Source organism: Liolophura sinensis, chromosome 11, assembly GCF_032854445.1.
Source record: "Liolophura sinensis isolate JHLJ2023 chromosome 11, CUHK_Ljap_v2, whole genome shotgun sequence".
Lineage (NCBI taxonomy): Eukaryota > Metazoa > Mollusca > Polyplacophora > Chitonida > Chitonidae > Liolophura > Liolophura sinensis.
Genome location: NC_088305.1, coordinates 18,430,711 through 18,448,566, shown reverse-complemented (window position 1 = coordinate 18,448,566; position 17,856 = coordinate 18,430,711). Strand labels below are relative to the sequence as shown.

Here is a 17,856-nt window from a genome sequence, read left to right as displayed (position 1 = left end):
GCCCACCATAGTATTCAAATATTTGATTGCCTTTCAACACTCTTAAAAAAATCTGATAAAATAAATCAAAGTATTTTTACGCATCATTTTCAGTTGTCTATATGGTGAACTTTACTTCATATTTTAGCTTTCTTTTACTTTAAGTAGGGTAATTTGGGCTAAAATATTTATGCCACTGAATATGACATAAATGCAGGTGTTCATTTGTACCATTGTCCTGTATGTATACAATAAAACAATTTCTTTCCTGAAGCTTAATACATAAATCTGTAAACCCTCTAAAAACAATGTTGACCTCTAAAAACAATGTTGTCCTCTAAGAAATGTTGACCTCTAAAGGCAATGTTGTCCTCTAAAACAATGCTGACCTCTAAAAGCAGTGTTGACCTCTAAAGGCAATGCTGTCCTCTAAAAAAAATGTTGTCCTCTAAAACAACGTTGACCTCAAAAAACATTGGTGACCTCTAAAACCGATGTTGTCCTCTGACCAATGTCCTCTATAAATCATGTAAATAGTTCATAGCTGCACATGTGCATGACGACGAAAAACAAGGCATTCAGAGAACACTTGCCGATCGTAAAACTGCATAATGTTCAAGTCATGTGATACATTCAAATACTGACCTCTAATCCCAAATAAGGAAGAATGCTTGACACAGTCATACACAGGTATTATTCTATAATTAGACAGCGCTAAGATCAGAAAGGCCAAAATAATTATACTGTCACACCTATGACTGCTACCGATTGGGTAAAGATTGCAGAGCAGTGACTTCGTACATTATTGATAGAGTTGTAACGATGAAAGATAGATAGCAAATATTGCACAGTGAAGGTTGAATACAGTATAGTCTGAGACTGCTCTGGTTTGGCAACATGGATGACCCCACTGCTCCATTTAAAAACCTGATGCAGTTGCCATGGCGTTTGAGACAAAAATTACCCATTAAATACTTCTCACGGCCTTTAATAAGTTTGCGGACAATGATGTTCCTTATCTTTTCGTCTGTCGATTTATCACAAGAACGATGTCGATCGGTTCTTTCACAGGCTCTGTTTGCCCGAGATTCCTTGGTGATGCTCAAAGCGAATGGGTGTACAGACAGCCTCGCCAAATCTCGACAAGGGCCGATAACTGCACCAGGTTTTAAAATGTAGTGCACTCTGACGTTGCTTTGCCAAGGTTAATGTGGCTAAACAAAATTTGCCAAACCTAACATCAGAGCCAGCTCGGACTACAATATTCTTCACAGGTGGAAATGATAACCTACGAGAGGCAAACGTTCTATTCATTATTCATATTTTAACTATATGATAATTTTGTGTATTTGAACAGTTTTATGATGAGTGTATATATAGCATGAGGCCATACATGTCTGGTTGCATCACATACATGTACGTGTGATAAAGCTATATCATGATGTCATCCCTGACTAAACAAAATGTCTCATTCCAGATGTCCTGGCATTTGGGTGTGAAAAGTTGATATATAACTGAAGTGAAATAAAACCTTTGTCAGTGAAGGAAATTCTGACATTTCACCAATATTAAAATAATACCTACAGTGTAGGTGCTTTTAAAGGGACATATTGAAGAAAGAAATTCAGAATTTTGGAGTTGGTTCAGGTAAATACAGAAATGAGCTGCATCTGACTCGAAACTAAATGGGCATATATTTTTCGCAAAAAGCTAAATTAAAAGAATTCAAAGAGGAAATCTGTCACGGGTCTAAACTGCTCGCCCGACGAAATAACATGTAAACAAGGCTACACAACGAAGATTACCACAATGCAACATTCGCTTGCGGATGACACGTGCAAACAATATGACAGAGCGAAAGCAAATTATATATCTATCAAACTAAATGCAATCTCCTTTTCTACTGACCATGTATAATAAAGTATTCAAAATTCCCAGCGATGTCTACAGCAGAACACAGTAGGCTTCATAATTACAGCACAATTACTAACACTTGAAGTGCACTGAACATCTTCCATCATCTACAGTACAAGGGGAGGTAACCTGGTGAGTTACGTCAATATTTAGCCATATTTCTTGAGCGTGTTGATCATCAAAGGAAAACCCTGAATAAAACTGAACATTCCATTCTCGACTTAAAGTCAGATACATATCCGTTGACATCCGAAAGTCATAAATTTATGCAGATGATGTTTAAAATTTGATGGCCCTTTCCAAGGATTTATACCAAAATACACTCTTTTTCAAAGACAAGGGCATACAGCATAACAGGCAGCTACATGCATATCACCTTCTCTGCATTAACTTCTTCCACTGTAGCTCAGACAGAAGTCCATGTTTATGACACTCGCCCAGTAGTATTTGTAGACAGTCACAGCTGAAACACAAGTTTGGTTTGAGACTACAATTAAGCAACAAGTCAAACGATTTTCATTTGCAGAAAGAACAGCACCTCAGAAACTAAAGATAACGAACATAAGTCATTTTAGTAATTAGTGTGCTTTGTCAGACTAAAAATTTTAAATTTAAAACAAGCACAAAAAAAATGGTTAATATCAAATTCACACTTTACTGATTTAAAGTGCAACAGGCCTGAACTGCTTTTTCCTTACAGTACACTAATGCCTCAACCTTTCCACATGTGAAGAAGCAACATTCAATGATTAAAGTGCAACAGGCCTGAACTGCTTTTTCCTTACAGTACACTAATGCCTCAACCTTTCCACATGTGAAGAAGCAACATTCAATGATTAAAGTGCAACAGGCCTGAACTGCTTTTTCCTTACAGTGCCCTAATGCCTCAACCTTTCCACATGTGAAGAAGCAACATTCAATGATTAAAGTGCAACAGGCCTGAACTGCTTTTTCCTTACAGTACACTAATGCCTCAACCTTTCCACATGTGAAGAAGCAACGTTCAATGATTAAAGTGCAACAGGCCTGAACTGCTTTTTCCTTACAGTACCCTAATGCCTCAACCTTTCCACATGTGAAGAAGCAACATTCAATGATTAAAGTGCAACAGGCCTGAACTGCTTTTTCCTTACAGTACCCTAATGCCTCAACTTTTCCACATGTGAAGAAGCAACATTCAATGATTAAAGTGCAACAGGCCCGAACTGCTTTTTCCTTACAGTACCCCAATGCCTCAACCTTTCCACATGTGAATAAGCAACATTCAATGATTAAAGTGCAACAGGCCCGAACTGCTTTTTCCTTACAGTACCCTAATGCCTCATCCTTTCCACATGTGAAGAAGCAACATTCAATGATTAAAGTGCAACAGGCCCGAACTGCTTTTTCCTTACAGTACCCTAATGCCTCAACCTTTCCACATGTGAAGAAGCAACATTCAATGATTAAAGTGCAACAGGCCTGAACTGCTTTTTCCTTACAGTACCCGAATGCCTCAACCTTTCCACATGTGAAGAAGCAACATTCAATGAGTGTTAAGAACCTTTTAATTTGATTTTGGAGAAAAAAATGCAATGGTAGGATTAATTAGCCAAATTGAGGGTTTCACAAAAAGTCTACACAGAATAATGCCCTCAGAATATGCTTGAATAAATATTTTGTAATCAGATGAAACACTGGTGAATGAGAACTAAACGACTCACTTGCACTTGGTGTCGGTCAGGTCCAAGATAGGGGTATAGTTCAGCAGGTCATCTATACCTTTTTCCAGGTCCTCAGAAAAATCACGACCATTAAAACTGTTTTTCACACGGATCAGGACCTGCGGTAGCTGAAACAGATTCAATGAAAACTTGAGTAAAAACCCAGATGATGACCTCTGCAAAAAAGCTATTATCCTCTTCATCCTATCTGAGTTATCTCCCCTTCAATGAGAAACCAGATCCTAAGATTCTAAAAACTTTCCTCACTTTAAAGGTAAAGTGAGCAGATGTTGAAAGGCTGTCCGAGACACAAGATTGGTTATCTGATGAAATCAGGGTACCCATTGGCAAAGCGTACGCTCTTAACAAATTACATATACGCAGGGCCATATCTTAAGCATTTTTAGTTCTGGCAAACATTTGGGTTTCCAAACTGTTTAAAGCTGAAACTAGCTAGCCAAGATGTATTAAACTAACAAGTCCATTGAACACAGTAAGCACAGTAAGTACAGCAAATTTCACCAATTCTCAGAAAGCATCATTCTGAGTTGCATTTTATAAAATTTCTTTATGCACTGTTACAATGTGACCTTTTAAGTTTAGGGATCAGGCCAAGTTTTTTTTTGTCTAGATATGGCCCTCGTACACACTGGCATAATCTATGGTATTATAACCAAATCAGGGTACACACTGACATAATCTATGGCATTACAACCACATCAGGGTACACACTGGCATAATCTATGGCATTATAACCACACCAGGGTACACACTGACATAATCTATGGTATTATAACCAAATCAGGGTACACACTGACAATTTATGGCATTATAACCAAATCAGGGTACATGCTGGCACAATCTATGGTATTATAACCCCATCAGGGTACACATGGGCATAATCAATGGCATTATAACCAAATCAGGGTACACACTGACAGCCTACTCTGCATTGACGGCCCAGTATTTTATTTGTGCAATAGTCTACTGGCCACTCAGCTCATACAGAGTACAAAGAAAGCAGTCATTAATCCAAATGTTGTTCAAGTGCTGACTTCATACTTAGGTAAGTCAATAAAGGACCACTTACAACCTGCTGAAGGACTCAGATCGAAATGATCGAGATAAAAGTTAGTAGGGTTTAGGAAAATTAACTGAAAATGTTCCTATTCCAAAGTTTGCAATTGCAAAAACTGACCGATAACTGTTGATGAATTAAGATAGAAGGAGAAACAGTTTTCCTCGCCATAGCAACTAACATTTGTTAGTTTCATGCAGGAAATCAACCTAAAATAAAGATTTTCAAAGAGCAGTATAGTTTCCAGCTTATGGACCTGGTGTTTCTTATTCCTACACGAGCTCACCTAAAACACTTCTCCGCCCCTGTAGGTATACCTCTGCATAATGTACACTTCTAACAAATCTGGGTACACAAACATAACACACGATACTAACACATTTAATAGTCCAGATTACACTGGCCTCTCTTCAGCAAATGGCAATCAATGTCAGATCTGTTTCTCTTAAAAAAAGAAAATAGCACTAAATACTAATGAGCAGCCTATCCAATATCTAACAGTTTGTAATTTTTCAGGAGTTGTTAAAATATGCGAATACCTTAAGGAAGGTAAATGCTGCCCATTTCCTCTCCTCGTGTTTCCCTGTCGAGTCGATCAGACCCATATAGCAAGCCCGGAACAGCTCCCGACACAAGTCACTGCGAGACATTTTCTGGAGGAACAGATCAAAAAGGCAAACAAACTTGATCAAATTCTGAGAGTTGTACTGATCTTTAGAAAGGTGTTTTGAAGTTTCCTTAGAATGTAAGGGTAGTGTGATTTCCTACTGGAAAATTTTTTTCACCAATAGCAATGTTTCCAGACTGCTGAAACTACAGTGGCACATGAAAGAAATGTCAAACATTTTCTGGAAGAAGAGAATAACAGTAGCCCAAAAAATTTATTTATTTTTTTATTTGATTGGTGTCTTAAGCTGCGCTCAAGAATATTTAACTTGTACAACGGCAGTCAGCATTACAGTGGGAGGAAACCGGGCAGAGCCCGGGGGAAACCCACGACCATCTGCAGGTTGCTGTCGGACCTTCCCACGTACGGCCAGAGAGGAAGCCAGCATGAGCTGGACTTGAACTCACAGCGATCGCATTGGTGAGAGATTCCTGGGTCATTATTCTGCGCTGGCACTCTAACCGATTGAGCCACAGTGGCCTTGTCCAAAAAATAAATCTTCATCTAAAATACATGCAATAATTTATTTATTTAGTTATTTGTGTAACTTGTTTTAAGTAAGAGTATATATTTAAGAGACTTTTCGCAACAAAATCATGTATCTCATCACCACTCATGATGTGAGTATTTATTTGATTGGTGTTTAAGGCCACACTCAAGAATATTTTACTTTAACACACTACGGTGGTCTATCCACAAGTTGGCCACTGACCTTCCAAATTGGACTGCAGAAAGGAAGCCAGCGTGTGCTGGATTTGAACTCACAGCGACTGCATTTGTGAGAGCTGCCTGAGCCATTGTGCTAAACTAGCATGATAACCACTCGGCTGCACAGGCCACTATATGTTAGAACATGTCAAAGTACAAAAGAAATCTGTTTCATGTCTACTTAAGTTTCAAGCCTAGATGAGACAATAAGCATCATTTGACACAGGCCATTAACACCTGTATACATATAAACTCAGTTCACCTGTAGCTTCTTTATGACAAAGAGCTGCTCTACAAAAGGCTGTATATTATTGGTGGGGTTGAGCACAGCTTCCAGGGAGACCAGACCATTCAGGGAAGAGCAGACAGGCTGGTCGGAGAGATCAAGTACTGGCTTATTGTCCACTTGTATCTCCTGGACACTGCAACATGAACACAGGTACATGTAAATGCTTACCATCATTTCTCCATGTTTCAGTGTTGTTATAAAAACGTTATTTTCTTCATAATAATAAAAAAAATAATAATACCTTGTATGAAGACCTTTTCTTTTTGTTATTTCTCACAGTTTGACTTCATTAATTACATGTATGTGAACTTTGAGGTGATGTTCCCCTATGGTAATTATGAACTCCAGGCTTCTTTTAACAAAACAAAAGCAACCCTCTGAAACCACCCAACACAGCAAAAAAAAAAATTAATGCATAATTTTGATTTATAGATACATAAAATTTCCAAGAAAACACTACCATCTTTACCGTTTACCATCTGCTCCACCTTCAGGCCACCTTTACTGTAGCCATGGGGTTTCTCTCTAGCTCTGTCCGGTTTCCTTTCACCATAATCACATAAGTGAAATATCCTTAAGCGAGACTTAAATTTGTACATCTTACTGTCTTACCGCCTGTCTCTTATTACTTGTACTGCTTTCTATTGGTGCCCTTACTCATCTATGGTCATGAGTTTCTCTCGGACTCCTGTCGTCACATCCTTCAGCACGACATAAAAACACCAAATAAATAAATTAATTTATCTTTACCATTTACCATCTGTACCGCTTACCGCCTGTACCCTTTACCGTCTGAACAGCTAGCAATCTGTACTGTTGACCATCTGTGCCACTTACCACCTGTACCCTTTACCATCTCTACAGCTAGCAATCTGTACTGTTGACCATCTGTGCTGCTTACCAGGATCAAAGAAAATCTGCAGTGAATCTTAATAGAATTACCTGTCCATGAGAGAAAACGTTTCACTAATCTTCTCCTTGAGAGGGTTGGGAATGTAGCCCTGGGGAAGCTGACTGAGTGTCCCACGGATATCCACTTCAGCTTGTTCCAGTAGGCGATACGTGTCTGTCAGAAAAAAATCAACACTGATGCATTTAGGCAAAACCATAAATCGCTCACAAAATGAAGAAAATAAATATATTCTTGATATATTTTTTATTGCATCAGGAAATAAACCACATCACCCACAGAACACTTGTACACTAGGCCACTCCGGATGCTTGTGTAGTTTGCCCAGTCTTGTGACTGCGATTCTGAACAACAGTTGTCGAACTGATCGCGAGTATCAGACCATGCTTGATTTTTGAAATCAAAATCTCCAGTTGATCTTCTTCACCTGTCGTTTAGTGAGACCGGGCTGTTGATCATGATTTTGAACGATGCAGACTGCCAACCAATCATATGAATCAATTTTGTCACATGATCATAGACGTGTACACAGTTTTGTCATGTGTGTTTATGACAATGCCTGTCTTAATCACTGAAGCATGACCAGATGAAATTGAGGTTGATCGACACTAATGGTTTCAAAAGACGAGTTTGTTTGAAATTACAAAACATTGCCATGGGGTTATGTGAAAAAAAGTTGGTTTTAAGAAAATTATATATACAAGATGTACACTCAAAATATCAGACACATGTATCTGGCACAACTATCCAATCTCATTCCCCAAAAATATTTATATGTGCCAAATTTTAAAAACAAATTTCTTTCTAGTCACATTATTTGATTGGTGTTACGCCGTACTCAAGAATATTTTAATTACACGACGATGGCCAGCATTATGGTGGGAGGAAAGCGGGCAGAGCCTGGCGGCAACCCACGACCATCAGCAGGTTGCTGGCAGACCTTCCCACATACCCACATGACCCTTGCAGTGACTATACATGTATATAAAAAATAAAAAAGGAAACAGTTATAACTTCCTCCTTTAACATCTTAGGTATGACAAAATTTCACTCAACGTAGCCTCATAAAAAATATGATATAAATATCATAATATGATAAAGTATGATCATCAGAAGCCTCAAAAACTCAGATCTTATTTTATAAGTTATTTTACTGAAATTTGATCCTGGTGTGACTGGATAAGAAATAATCTAAATGATCCAAAGATGACTTGACGCACGCTTCCACATCAAGTGTGAGGGTTAGTATTCACTGTAATTCTTTCGACCTTTCAGCGTGTTAGCAAGACGTTTATTTAAGTATATTCTGACGGCAATTACCGGCCCCAAGATCACAGTTGGTAGAGTGGTGGAAATCCGTCCTGCAAAAAGGAGGCACATTACATGTACTCTAAGGACTCCTTTGTCATCATATGACTGAAAAATTGTTAAACCCCAAGCACTCACTCACTCACTCACTCACTCATGCCGAAAGCATTCATTTTGCACAATCCGAGGATCATACATGGCAGGTCTACTGTACGCGAAGTCATGAAACTGACCAACCCAACCAATGAAGTCAAAAGTGTACACACACGTATTTAAACTGCACCGAAAATTGAGGTTGAGTAATTAGGGTTACATATACTATGCACACCTGACTCCTCCATCCTGGCTATATAGAGCAGTGAGCAGACGGACGGCTGCTGCAGTGCACGCTGCAGCGCTGACACGGCGCACTCCATCACCTCCAGAGACTCGGCCATCTGCTTATTGTCCTGGAGACGCTTGAGTATGCAGGTGAGGAACCAGTACGAGAGAGACTGTAGAGACTTGGCCAAGTTCAGGGCTGCCTCAGCTCCGCAGTCAAAACTGAAAGTGAAAGTAAGGTAAAGCAAGGTAAACAAAGGCTACCTGGCAGCTCAATGATTAGTATTTATTTATTTATTTAATTGATCTTTTACGCCGTACTAAAGAACATTTCACTTATGCGACAGTGGCCAGCATTATGGGGGAAGGAAACTGGCCAGAGTCACTGGTTGCTGGCAAACCCACTGATTAACGGTTCAGTTTACAGAGGCTATATCGGAACTTTGTGCAAAAATTCATATTTGATAATCAATTCGGACTTCATCTCCGAGTCCTGAAGTCGTGAATTTGGTAATTTACGGTAATTAATAGGCATGCAGAGCATCAGCGATGAAACATCCTCTTGTGTCACTGTGCTTTAAATGCTTATAAAACTTCGGGTCAATAGATGCTATACCTTTTGAGATACCAGCCCTAACATTTTGTTTAATATTGCTTTCCCTCTTATTGGACGCCTACGCAGACATAAACTGCACCTATACTTTGTACACACAGGCTAAAAGTTCGTTTAAGTTTTGTTTTCATCAATTTTTGGGCCAAAAATCTCTGATATAGCCTCTTTAAATGGCAACCTGTATTACAGTGTAGTTGATGAAAGATTTTGCTCATGAAATCTCACATTAACCTTTGTGCACTTAACTGTTACAAACTTGAACAACAGGCATAATGGAAGAGTACAAAACTTCATGTACCCTTACATGTATATTGTTTCATATTTACATAAAGTGCGATCTTCAAATCAAGCTGGTCGCTGTGAGTTTAAGTCCAGCTCATGCTGTCTTCCTCTTCGGCCACACGTGGGAAGGTCTGCCAGCAACCTGCGGATGGTTGTGGGTTTCCGCCGGGCTCTGCCCGCTTTCCTCCCATCTTAACGCTGGCCGTTGTCATATAAGTGAAATATTCTTGAGCACAGCACAAAACACCAATCAAATAAATAAATAAATCAAACCATGTTCATAAGGCTAAAGATGTAGTAAACACTGAATATTCAAGTTTACCTGTCCCAATCATAACATCTTACTACTGGACTAAGGGTCCACAATTTGATCATTTTGAAGCAAAGTTTATGACAAGCCCAGTAGTTCACAGATTACAGCCTGTGTTTAAATGGCAGCCAAAGCTGTGCGCAAATTTAGTTCATGTAGTGACATTCAAATTGGTAATCCTCAACCAACCACTGCTCCCTCATCAATGCAAGTGCTCACGGGTAATAAGAGATATTACGTCATTAAAAGATTTTTTAGTGTGGGGAAAAAGTTATTATAACAGACCCTAAACAACCAGAACCAGCCAGATGTACGTGCATATGGTTCATAAAGCCAACCACAGAATTCAAACATCTGAAGGTATTTAACTATGTTTTAAACGAAACCCCCAAAACCTAAATGAAAGTATTTTTATGCACAGTTTTCAGATGTCTATCAAATGAGGTTTATTACAGCTTTTTTTTTTCACTTAAATAATAAGCTTTAAGTAGACATGGCCCTGGGATAATGAAGTAATCTTAGACTTAAGTCAAAACTTCAACCATTAAACTTGGTATATTCCTTTACCTTGTTTTAGTTGAAATTTGTTGTCCCATAACTTACCCAGAATTTACGTTTTCAACCAAAATTCTGACCTTGTAATGTACGAAAAGTGATTTGAAATTTTGACTTAAGTCTAAGATTACATCGTGGTCTCGGGGGCATGGATTTCAGTGAAAAGCCATGACAGATAAAGAGCGGGGACTTGAGTGGTAGCTATGGTAATATGACATAGTATGGGCAAAATGTGAGTCTCGGCACCAAATGCGTAATTTCTCAACATCTTATTTGCCCCTAACAGATTTGGAATTTCGCATAAAGGTTCCCGCAAAACAGCCTCTGCGGGAGTCTAGGTGGATCTTCCTAAAAACTAGCAAAATAAATGGTACAATGTATGTCAAGCCTGAAGTCCACTTTAATGTGTACACGGTCGGTAAATTGTGACGTTGTTGTTGTACAAGTGAGGTCATTCTGAGATGTCCATGTAAACAGTTTAGGGTGGTACAGCCGAACATATTTATATCGCCAGATATGATTGGACAGTCTTGAGCTATCAGTTGCTGGCTTTTCATAATGTGAGGAAGATGATTAAACCAATCAGAAACTTGGTCACATTAAAGCTTTAGGCTCTTATTTGTAAACTCCTAAGACAGTGCGCAAATGATCTCCGCCACAGATCATTCACTCCTGCACATGATTTATGTTGGCGTACCTCAATAAATTATCAGTTTAGGAACGCAATCTTTATTCAACGCATAAAACAGATAACTGCAGCTTGTTTCGTTCGTTCATTTCTTTATTTTTCTTTGGCAGTTAGTTTTAGAATAGATGAATTATGACTGGATTCTCTGGATTCCCGTAAAAACGCAAAATTTTAACCCTGCCTAAAAATGCACCTATGAGAGGGACTTTAGGTCATTTACAGTAGAGCAAAATACTGCGTTGGGAGAACCATTACTTACCTCAATGAGGCCAAGAATTCCTCGGCCAGCCCAATAAGTCCGACCACGCAGTAATGTTTATTGATATCTTCATACTTGACAATGCTGTCAAAGACAGCGCTGTATCGGATAACCTGTTCAAACAAACAACGGATACATGACATGCTTGGTTTCTATTTCTTACTACCGAGTATATGATGTGGCCTGACATAAAATAAAATACACATAAGCTTCTCACCCTTATTGTTGGAGTGCATATATAGCTTAAAAGTATGGTTTTCCTCAAGCCCTAGCAGTCAGTCTGGAAATTACGTATAAGCAGCCTGCTGTGAAGACATAATAGCTTTAATGGGGGAGAGCCCATACTGGGGGCGAAAAGCTGGTTCAGCATCCACGTATGGTCATCAATGACGTCATTTCTGACCACTGACAGAAAATATGTATAAAACAGCTGGGTAATTCAGCCGTATCTTTCTGACCTTTTCTGTAAAACTATACTCATCGCTTTATGGTAGCTTTCCATGTATCTCTTGAATTATTACCCGAAATTTTCTGTTTGCAAACCTCAGATTTTCACCCTGACATGCCTGCTTCATGAACAGTTATTCTGACACCCTTTCCATGAAACACTCCACTAAAAACTGCACTTAAACAAGGGCTAGAATATTACACATTTCTTCTACTGCTCAAAAATGTCTCCACCTATCACTAACATTTTAGAAATTTGGGAAATTCCACGATCAGCTAGTCTGTTAAAATTACTGTTTTCCGCTAAGTATTTTCTTCTTCATACCTGGCTGTTATCATAATGGACAAAATCCTTACGAAGTGCTTGTAGAGTTTCAAGATTCGACATCATGCTGACGTCTCTTTGTGCCTTAGCAATGTTACTTTATGGCAAGCAAAGGCCAATCAGCGATTTTTATCACGGGTGGGTATTTACAATAACTAATATTATTAATAATCAATGACTTAACATCTTGAATTATTTAACTATGCAGTTGGTAATCTACTGGTGACAATTTTTGACATTGTATGAATTGGGATTTGTGGGGAAAAGTTTTCTTTTTTTTTTTCACTACCTTAAGACTGATTCCAATACACAAAATATTACATGCGAGGCTTGGGTTGTGCAATTTCTAACATCATAAACATAAATATATGTTCAGACATCTAGGTGTGAGGGTGGGAGACATTCTTGAGTGTCCAAATAATTACAGAGTCTGAAATTATAGAAGAACTACGGTAACTCACATGAGTGCAGACTGCATGCCTCAGAAAGGACAGCACAATTTTGTTAGGATTTGGTCCCACAAGTGCCTGCTGTAGTAGAACATCTGCAAATAAACAGGAAGCGGTGTTTTATAATGCGAAGAGCGCCAGACAAAAATATTTATTTATTTGAGCATTGTTTCAACGTTGTACTTAAGAATGTTCTCATTTAAGTGTATATGCTGGCAATCCGGTTTGCTGGTGGAGAAAATTTGAGTGCTCGGAGTAAACCACTGCAATGTATCGGACAAATCTTCTGATTAAAGCAGCAGTGGAAAAAGTGTCAGAGCTGGATGCAAACATGCCACCCCATTGGTCAAGAGCCAGCAGTGTAAAACTGTCAGAGCTGGATACAAACATGCCATCCCATTGGTCAAGAGCCGGCAGTGTAAAACTGTCAAAGCTGGATACAAACATGCCACCTCATTGGTCAAGAGCCGGCAGTGTAAAACTGTCAGAGCTGGATACAAACATGCCATCCCATTGGTCAAGAGCCGGCAGTGTAAAACTGTCAGAGCTGGATACAAACATGCCACCCCATTGGTCAAGAGCCGGCAGTGTAAAACTGTCAGAGCTGGATACAAACATGCCATCCCATTGGTCAAGAGCCGGCAGTGGAAAACTGTCAGAGCTGGATACAAACATGCCATCCCATTGGTCAAGAGCCGGCAGTGTAAAACTGTCTGAGCTGGATACAAACATGCCATCCCATTGGTCAAAAGCTGGACATTTGCAGTGATCCAGTCCTTTCACTTAATTAAGTACTGACAACCAATAAAAACACAGTTTCAAAAACCATGCCACTAGGTTCAAGAACACCAGGATGGTATATGTTCAAGTATGGGCCTAGTTGATGAAGTATCATTACATGCATAGTACACACTGGATTTCGTAGTTTTCTATCATTACATACACAGTAAATCATCAAACACTTTGCCCCTAAAAGTGGGTTTTTAGAAATATATACATGTAGATGTCAATCATATTACTTTTGGTGCTAACATTGTCCCAGTATTAGGATATTGTCCTACCTTCCAAACAAACCTTAAAAGATCTTTTTAAGATCAACCGGCCTATCAGATTCAGCAAAAATGGTTCATGGACAAAGTTTTACATCAAAGGTAGCCGTCAAATTTAAGAAATTTCAATCATACAGCCACCATTAGTAATAAGTTCGCAAGAAACCCAACCGAACCTCCAACAAGGGAAACACTGTTTAAATTTTCATTAAGATTTCTTTTTTTCTTTATTTTCTTTATTCATGAGCCAGAAAAAGACAAAAAAAAATCATCCATACTTTTTATTTTGGTTAGGGTTTGGTTATGACAAGCACACAGTTTTTAAAGGATGACTTAAACTTATCTAATGTACTTGCACACTGAGCTGGATTTGTAAAATTTTCAAGACTTACAAACAAGCTTTATCAAAGACTTTTTTCAATTAGCCCTGGAAATACCTCTGTACATTTATTGACAACTGAATACCCACGTGACAGTAGCAAAGATGTGTAAACTAACCAGCTAGATCAGTTGTCTCCCCTGCTTGTGGAAAGGTAGTGAGGATCTGGCGTAGTTGCACACCCCAGTGCATGTCCGACCACCGTTCTCGCCACGCCTTCACTAGGGCTGACTTCACCACACCAACCAGCTCCTTTTGACTCACGGATGCCACGCAGACTGCCATCTTTACCCGACAACGGCTTCAATTCAACTCAAAGTCACATTCTTTGAAACAGAAAACAAATTCAAAAATGCAAATTTATGTCTGGTTATAAAAAGTATTTATAGAATGTATTTCCATTTTACAAACAGTGACAACATCAACAATATGAATCGTTTCACAAGCTTAAAAGAAACTTTTAAGAACAGGGACAAACAGCATTTTAATGGGTTATTTTGGGCTAAGTTAATTTCTGATATTAAGTAAACAGAAATTAATGCTTTACAAGTATTACATACATACTAAATTTTAGCACAGCATCAAAATCAGCATCAAAAAAAATTATGGTACAGTCAACACAGGTAAATTTTTCCAACATATCAATTAAGTTTATCAGGGTAATACACCATACAATTTAGGCCTTCTTAAGGTGTGCTCACTACGCTGTATTCTGGGCAAATGTGCTTGTATTTGGCACTGAAAAGGGTACTATTCTTTAAAGAAAATGACACATTCTGGATCTGAATTTGAACATTGGGCCATATCTGCAAGTAGGTATCCACAACAAGTTTCACACATCTGCACATTTCTTTCATGTTCAATAATCCAGCTGCTATGTTAAACCTTCTATAAGCAACAAATCAATCTAATGAGTTTTAATAAGGGGAAACCTGGAGTGACCAATGTAAACCACCAACCACTGGCAAGTTACTGATGATCTTTTCCACGACAGGCACATCACATTGGTGAAAGACAAGAGATTTTTGCTGAATATTAAACTACTATGGATCCCTTCTCAGATGTTCACTGTGAAAGCAGGTTCTTCATTTAGTTGACATCACTCTACCAAAATTTCTTAAGGGTTTCCTGATGTGCCATTCATCAGATTATTTGAATACCTATACCTGACTGATTAAACAAAGCACAACAAACAACCCATCAAAACATAGAGTCACTGTGAGTTCAAGTCCAGCGTTCATGCTGGCTTCCTGTCTGGCTGTACGTGGGAAGGTCTGCCCAGTTTCCTCCCAGTGTAATGCTGGCCGCCGTCGTATAAGTGACATATTCCTGAGTTCGGCGTAAAACACCAATCAAATAAATAAATAAATCAAAATATAACGTACCACACATAGAGTACACACACCACAGACCTATCTAATTAAATCTTTTACAATTATATGGCATTATCTTGGAATGGACAAGAGCGTGTGCAGAATTTTCAACTTGATGACACAGACTATGACACAAAACAAAACTCTAGGGCATCCTTCCCACATTTTTGGAAATTGCTGATAATCGACTCACGCTCCCTGTGATGTGAAAGTAAGTAACATTCATTAAACACGAGCACAACTCTTGTTACAATTTTCGTACTAGAATTTGCAGAATACCTGCTTAAAGTTCTAGTCAGAAAATTCGGACTAACAGAACTCCTCTATCCTAATTGACTTAGATAGACGTGTTGTTGTTGTTGCAAGACACTCAATTTCAAACACCTACCGGTACACTGTTTTCTCACTTGTTCCTCTTGGTGGCGATCAGCGACAAGCCTGGTCCATGTGTAATTCCTGAAACACACGCCATAGCCAACATCTATACCTGGAGCAAACTTGAAAAGAACATCAGTTTCGACAGAACGACAACAGTACCCATCACTCTGTACACATCGTTGCTGGGACCTCTTTGTTGAGACCGTGGCGCTCCTTGCCGGGACTGGTCGTCGCTTACATCAATCAAAAATCCCCCGAATATTGCCTTCGTCTACAACTTGGAAAGGTATTGCCTTTGTATATAACTCGGTATAAATAATCGTTTTAATATGAAATAGACAAGATCTAAAACTACGGGGCCATAAAAGTGACATCGTGCGAAAAAGAAATTTTGGAAGAGAAAAAAAATTAGGCCTACACGGTGAAAGAAAGCAAATTTGATATTTATTTTCTCTTCTAATTTTTTTTTTTCAGTGTTACTTTTACGGCTCCGTAGATCAGGCATACATACATATTCACTTTAAGTTCTGAGAAATAACCAACATGAGCCCTGCAATTCTTCTTGTGTCCGGCATCAGTTCACAAGCTATAAGAGAAAAACTCATTAATGAGGGGGAGAAATTTACCTTTGACAAAGCTATTGAAATTATCCAAAGTTTTGAATACGCTCCAGAGGAGTTTACAACCATAAAGTAGCCCGCTACCACTGAGGGAGCCTCTGCGGCCCACGTTCATGCTGCAGATAACAGGAGTAACAATACCTGACGTGACGGTCGTTCTACAAACAGACGTGGACGAGGAAATTTCAAACAGAGACAGTACAGGCCAAATAAACAGAACAATTCCAACTCTAAACAGAAGACGGTCTGTTCACGATGTTGATACGATCATACCACCAGTGACCATTGTCCAGCCAATTAAAGGTAGCCAGTGTGATGCCTGCAAAAAATGGAGCCATTTCTCACCCGTGTAATGTTCAAAAGCTGCGCATGAAATGAATATTCAGCATAATGGGGAAGACAGCCAGGCTACAATTAAATGACTCTGACTTTTTCATAGACAGTACTGACAACCCCAGTTGTCAACATGATGAAACATTTGTTGAATTATTAGTATGTAGGCCTAATACCCCGTTAAATTCAAAGTTCACACAGGTTCACAGGTCCACATTTTCCCATACCAGATGTTCAGTAAATTAAGCTCTCATAATAGCCCAGCCACACGGAAGCTCTAAACTTGTTATGGTAATGTTCTTAAAACAAAGGGTCACAGCTGCTTATCATGAAGTGACAAGGGAATACAACAGGACAACAGGATTTCTTTATCCTGGACACACAATCGCCTCCAATTTTGGACATAAAATCATGCATTGAATTTGAGTTAATTAAACTGGTGTTTTCAGTAGATGAGTCAAATTTGCACGTAAAATCAGCGACAAATGAACACAAGCCCTTAGATCAAAAGTCTGTAGTGGAAGAGTGAGCGAGCGAATGCCTGGGGTTTAACGTCGTAGTAAACAATTTTTCAGTCATATGACCACGAAGGAATCCTTAGAGTGCATGTAATATGCCTCCTTGTCGCAGGGCGGATTTCCACCGCTTTTTTATCTAGTGCTGCTTCGGTGAGACGCCTTACCGAAGGCAGGTAAGCTGCTCCGCCCGAGCCATTACACTTATATGAGTCAACCAACCGTTGCACTATCCCCTTCAGGCTTCAGCGAGGAAGTTACAACTTCCTCTTTTGAAGTCTTAGGTGTGACTCGACCCAGGATTGACCCAGAGATCTATCGCTCCCGAAGCGGACGCTCTACCAACTGTGCTATCAGGGCCGGCTTTACTGGATGAATACAGTGATGTATTCGCAGGCATTTGC

The 17,856-nt window shown here is 39.1% G+C and overlaps 1 protein-coding gene across 2 annotated transcripts in view; it reads right to left on the bottom strand.

The window, feature by feature from the left end:
- The window catches only part of LOC135477534 (mediator of RNA polymerase II transcription subunit 24-like), a 35,907-nt gene extending 19,766 nt beyond the window's left edge, over window positions 1-16,141 (bottom strand). For both annotated transcript variants that reach the window (XM_064757674.1, XM_064757675.1), the window contains exons 1-10: window positions 15,995-16,141; window positions 14,353-14,559; window positions 12,818-12,900; window positions 11,585-11,697; window positions 8,885-9,099; window positions 7,281-7,404; window positions 6,312-6,471; window positions 5,214-5,327; window positions 3,597-3,724; window positions 2,270-2,356 (exon numbers count right to left, since the gene is read on the bottom strand). In XM_064757674.1, the coding sequence (XP_064613744.1) occupies window positions 2,270-2,356; window positions 3,597-3,724; window positions 5,214-5,327; window positions 6,312-6,471; window positions 7,281-7,404; window positions 8,885-9,099; window positions 11,585-11,697; window positions 12,818-12,900; window positions 14,353-14,518 (1,190 nt within the window). In that variant the 5' untranslated portion in view covers window positions 14,519-14,559; window positions 15,995-16,141. The remainder of the gene's footprint in view (window positions 1-2,269; window positions 2,357-3,596; window positions 3,725-5,213; window positions 5,328-6,311; window positions 6,472-7,280; window positions 7,405-8,884; window positions 9,100-11,584; window positions 11,698-12,817; window positions 12,901-14,352; window positions 14,560-15,994) is intronic.
- Between the last annotated feature and the right edge of the window lie 1,715 nt (window positions 16,142-17,856).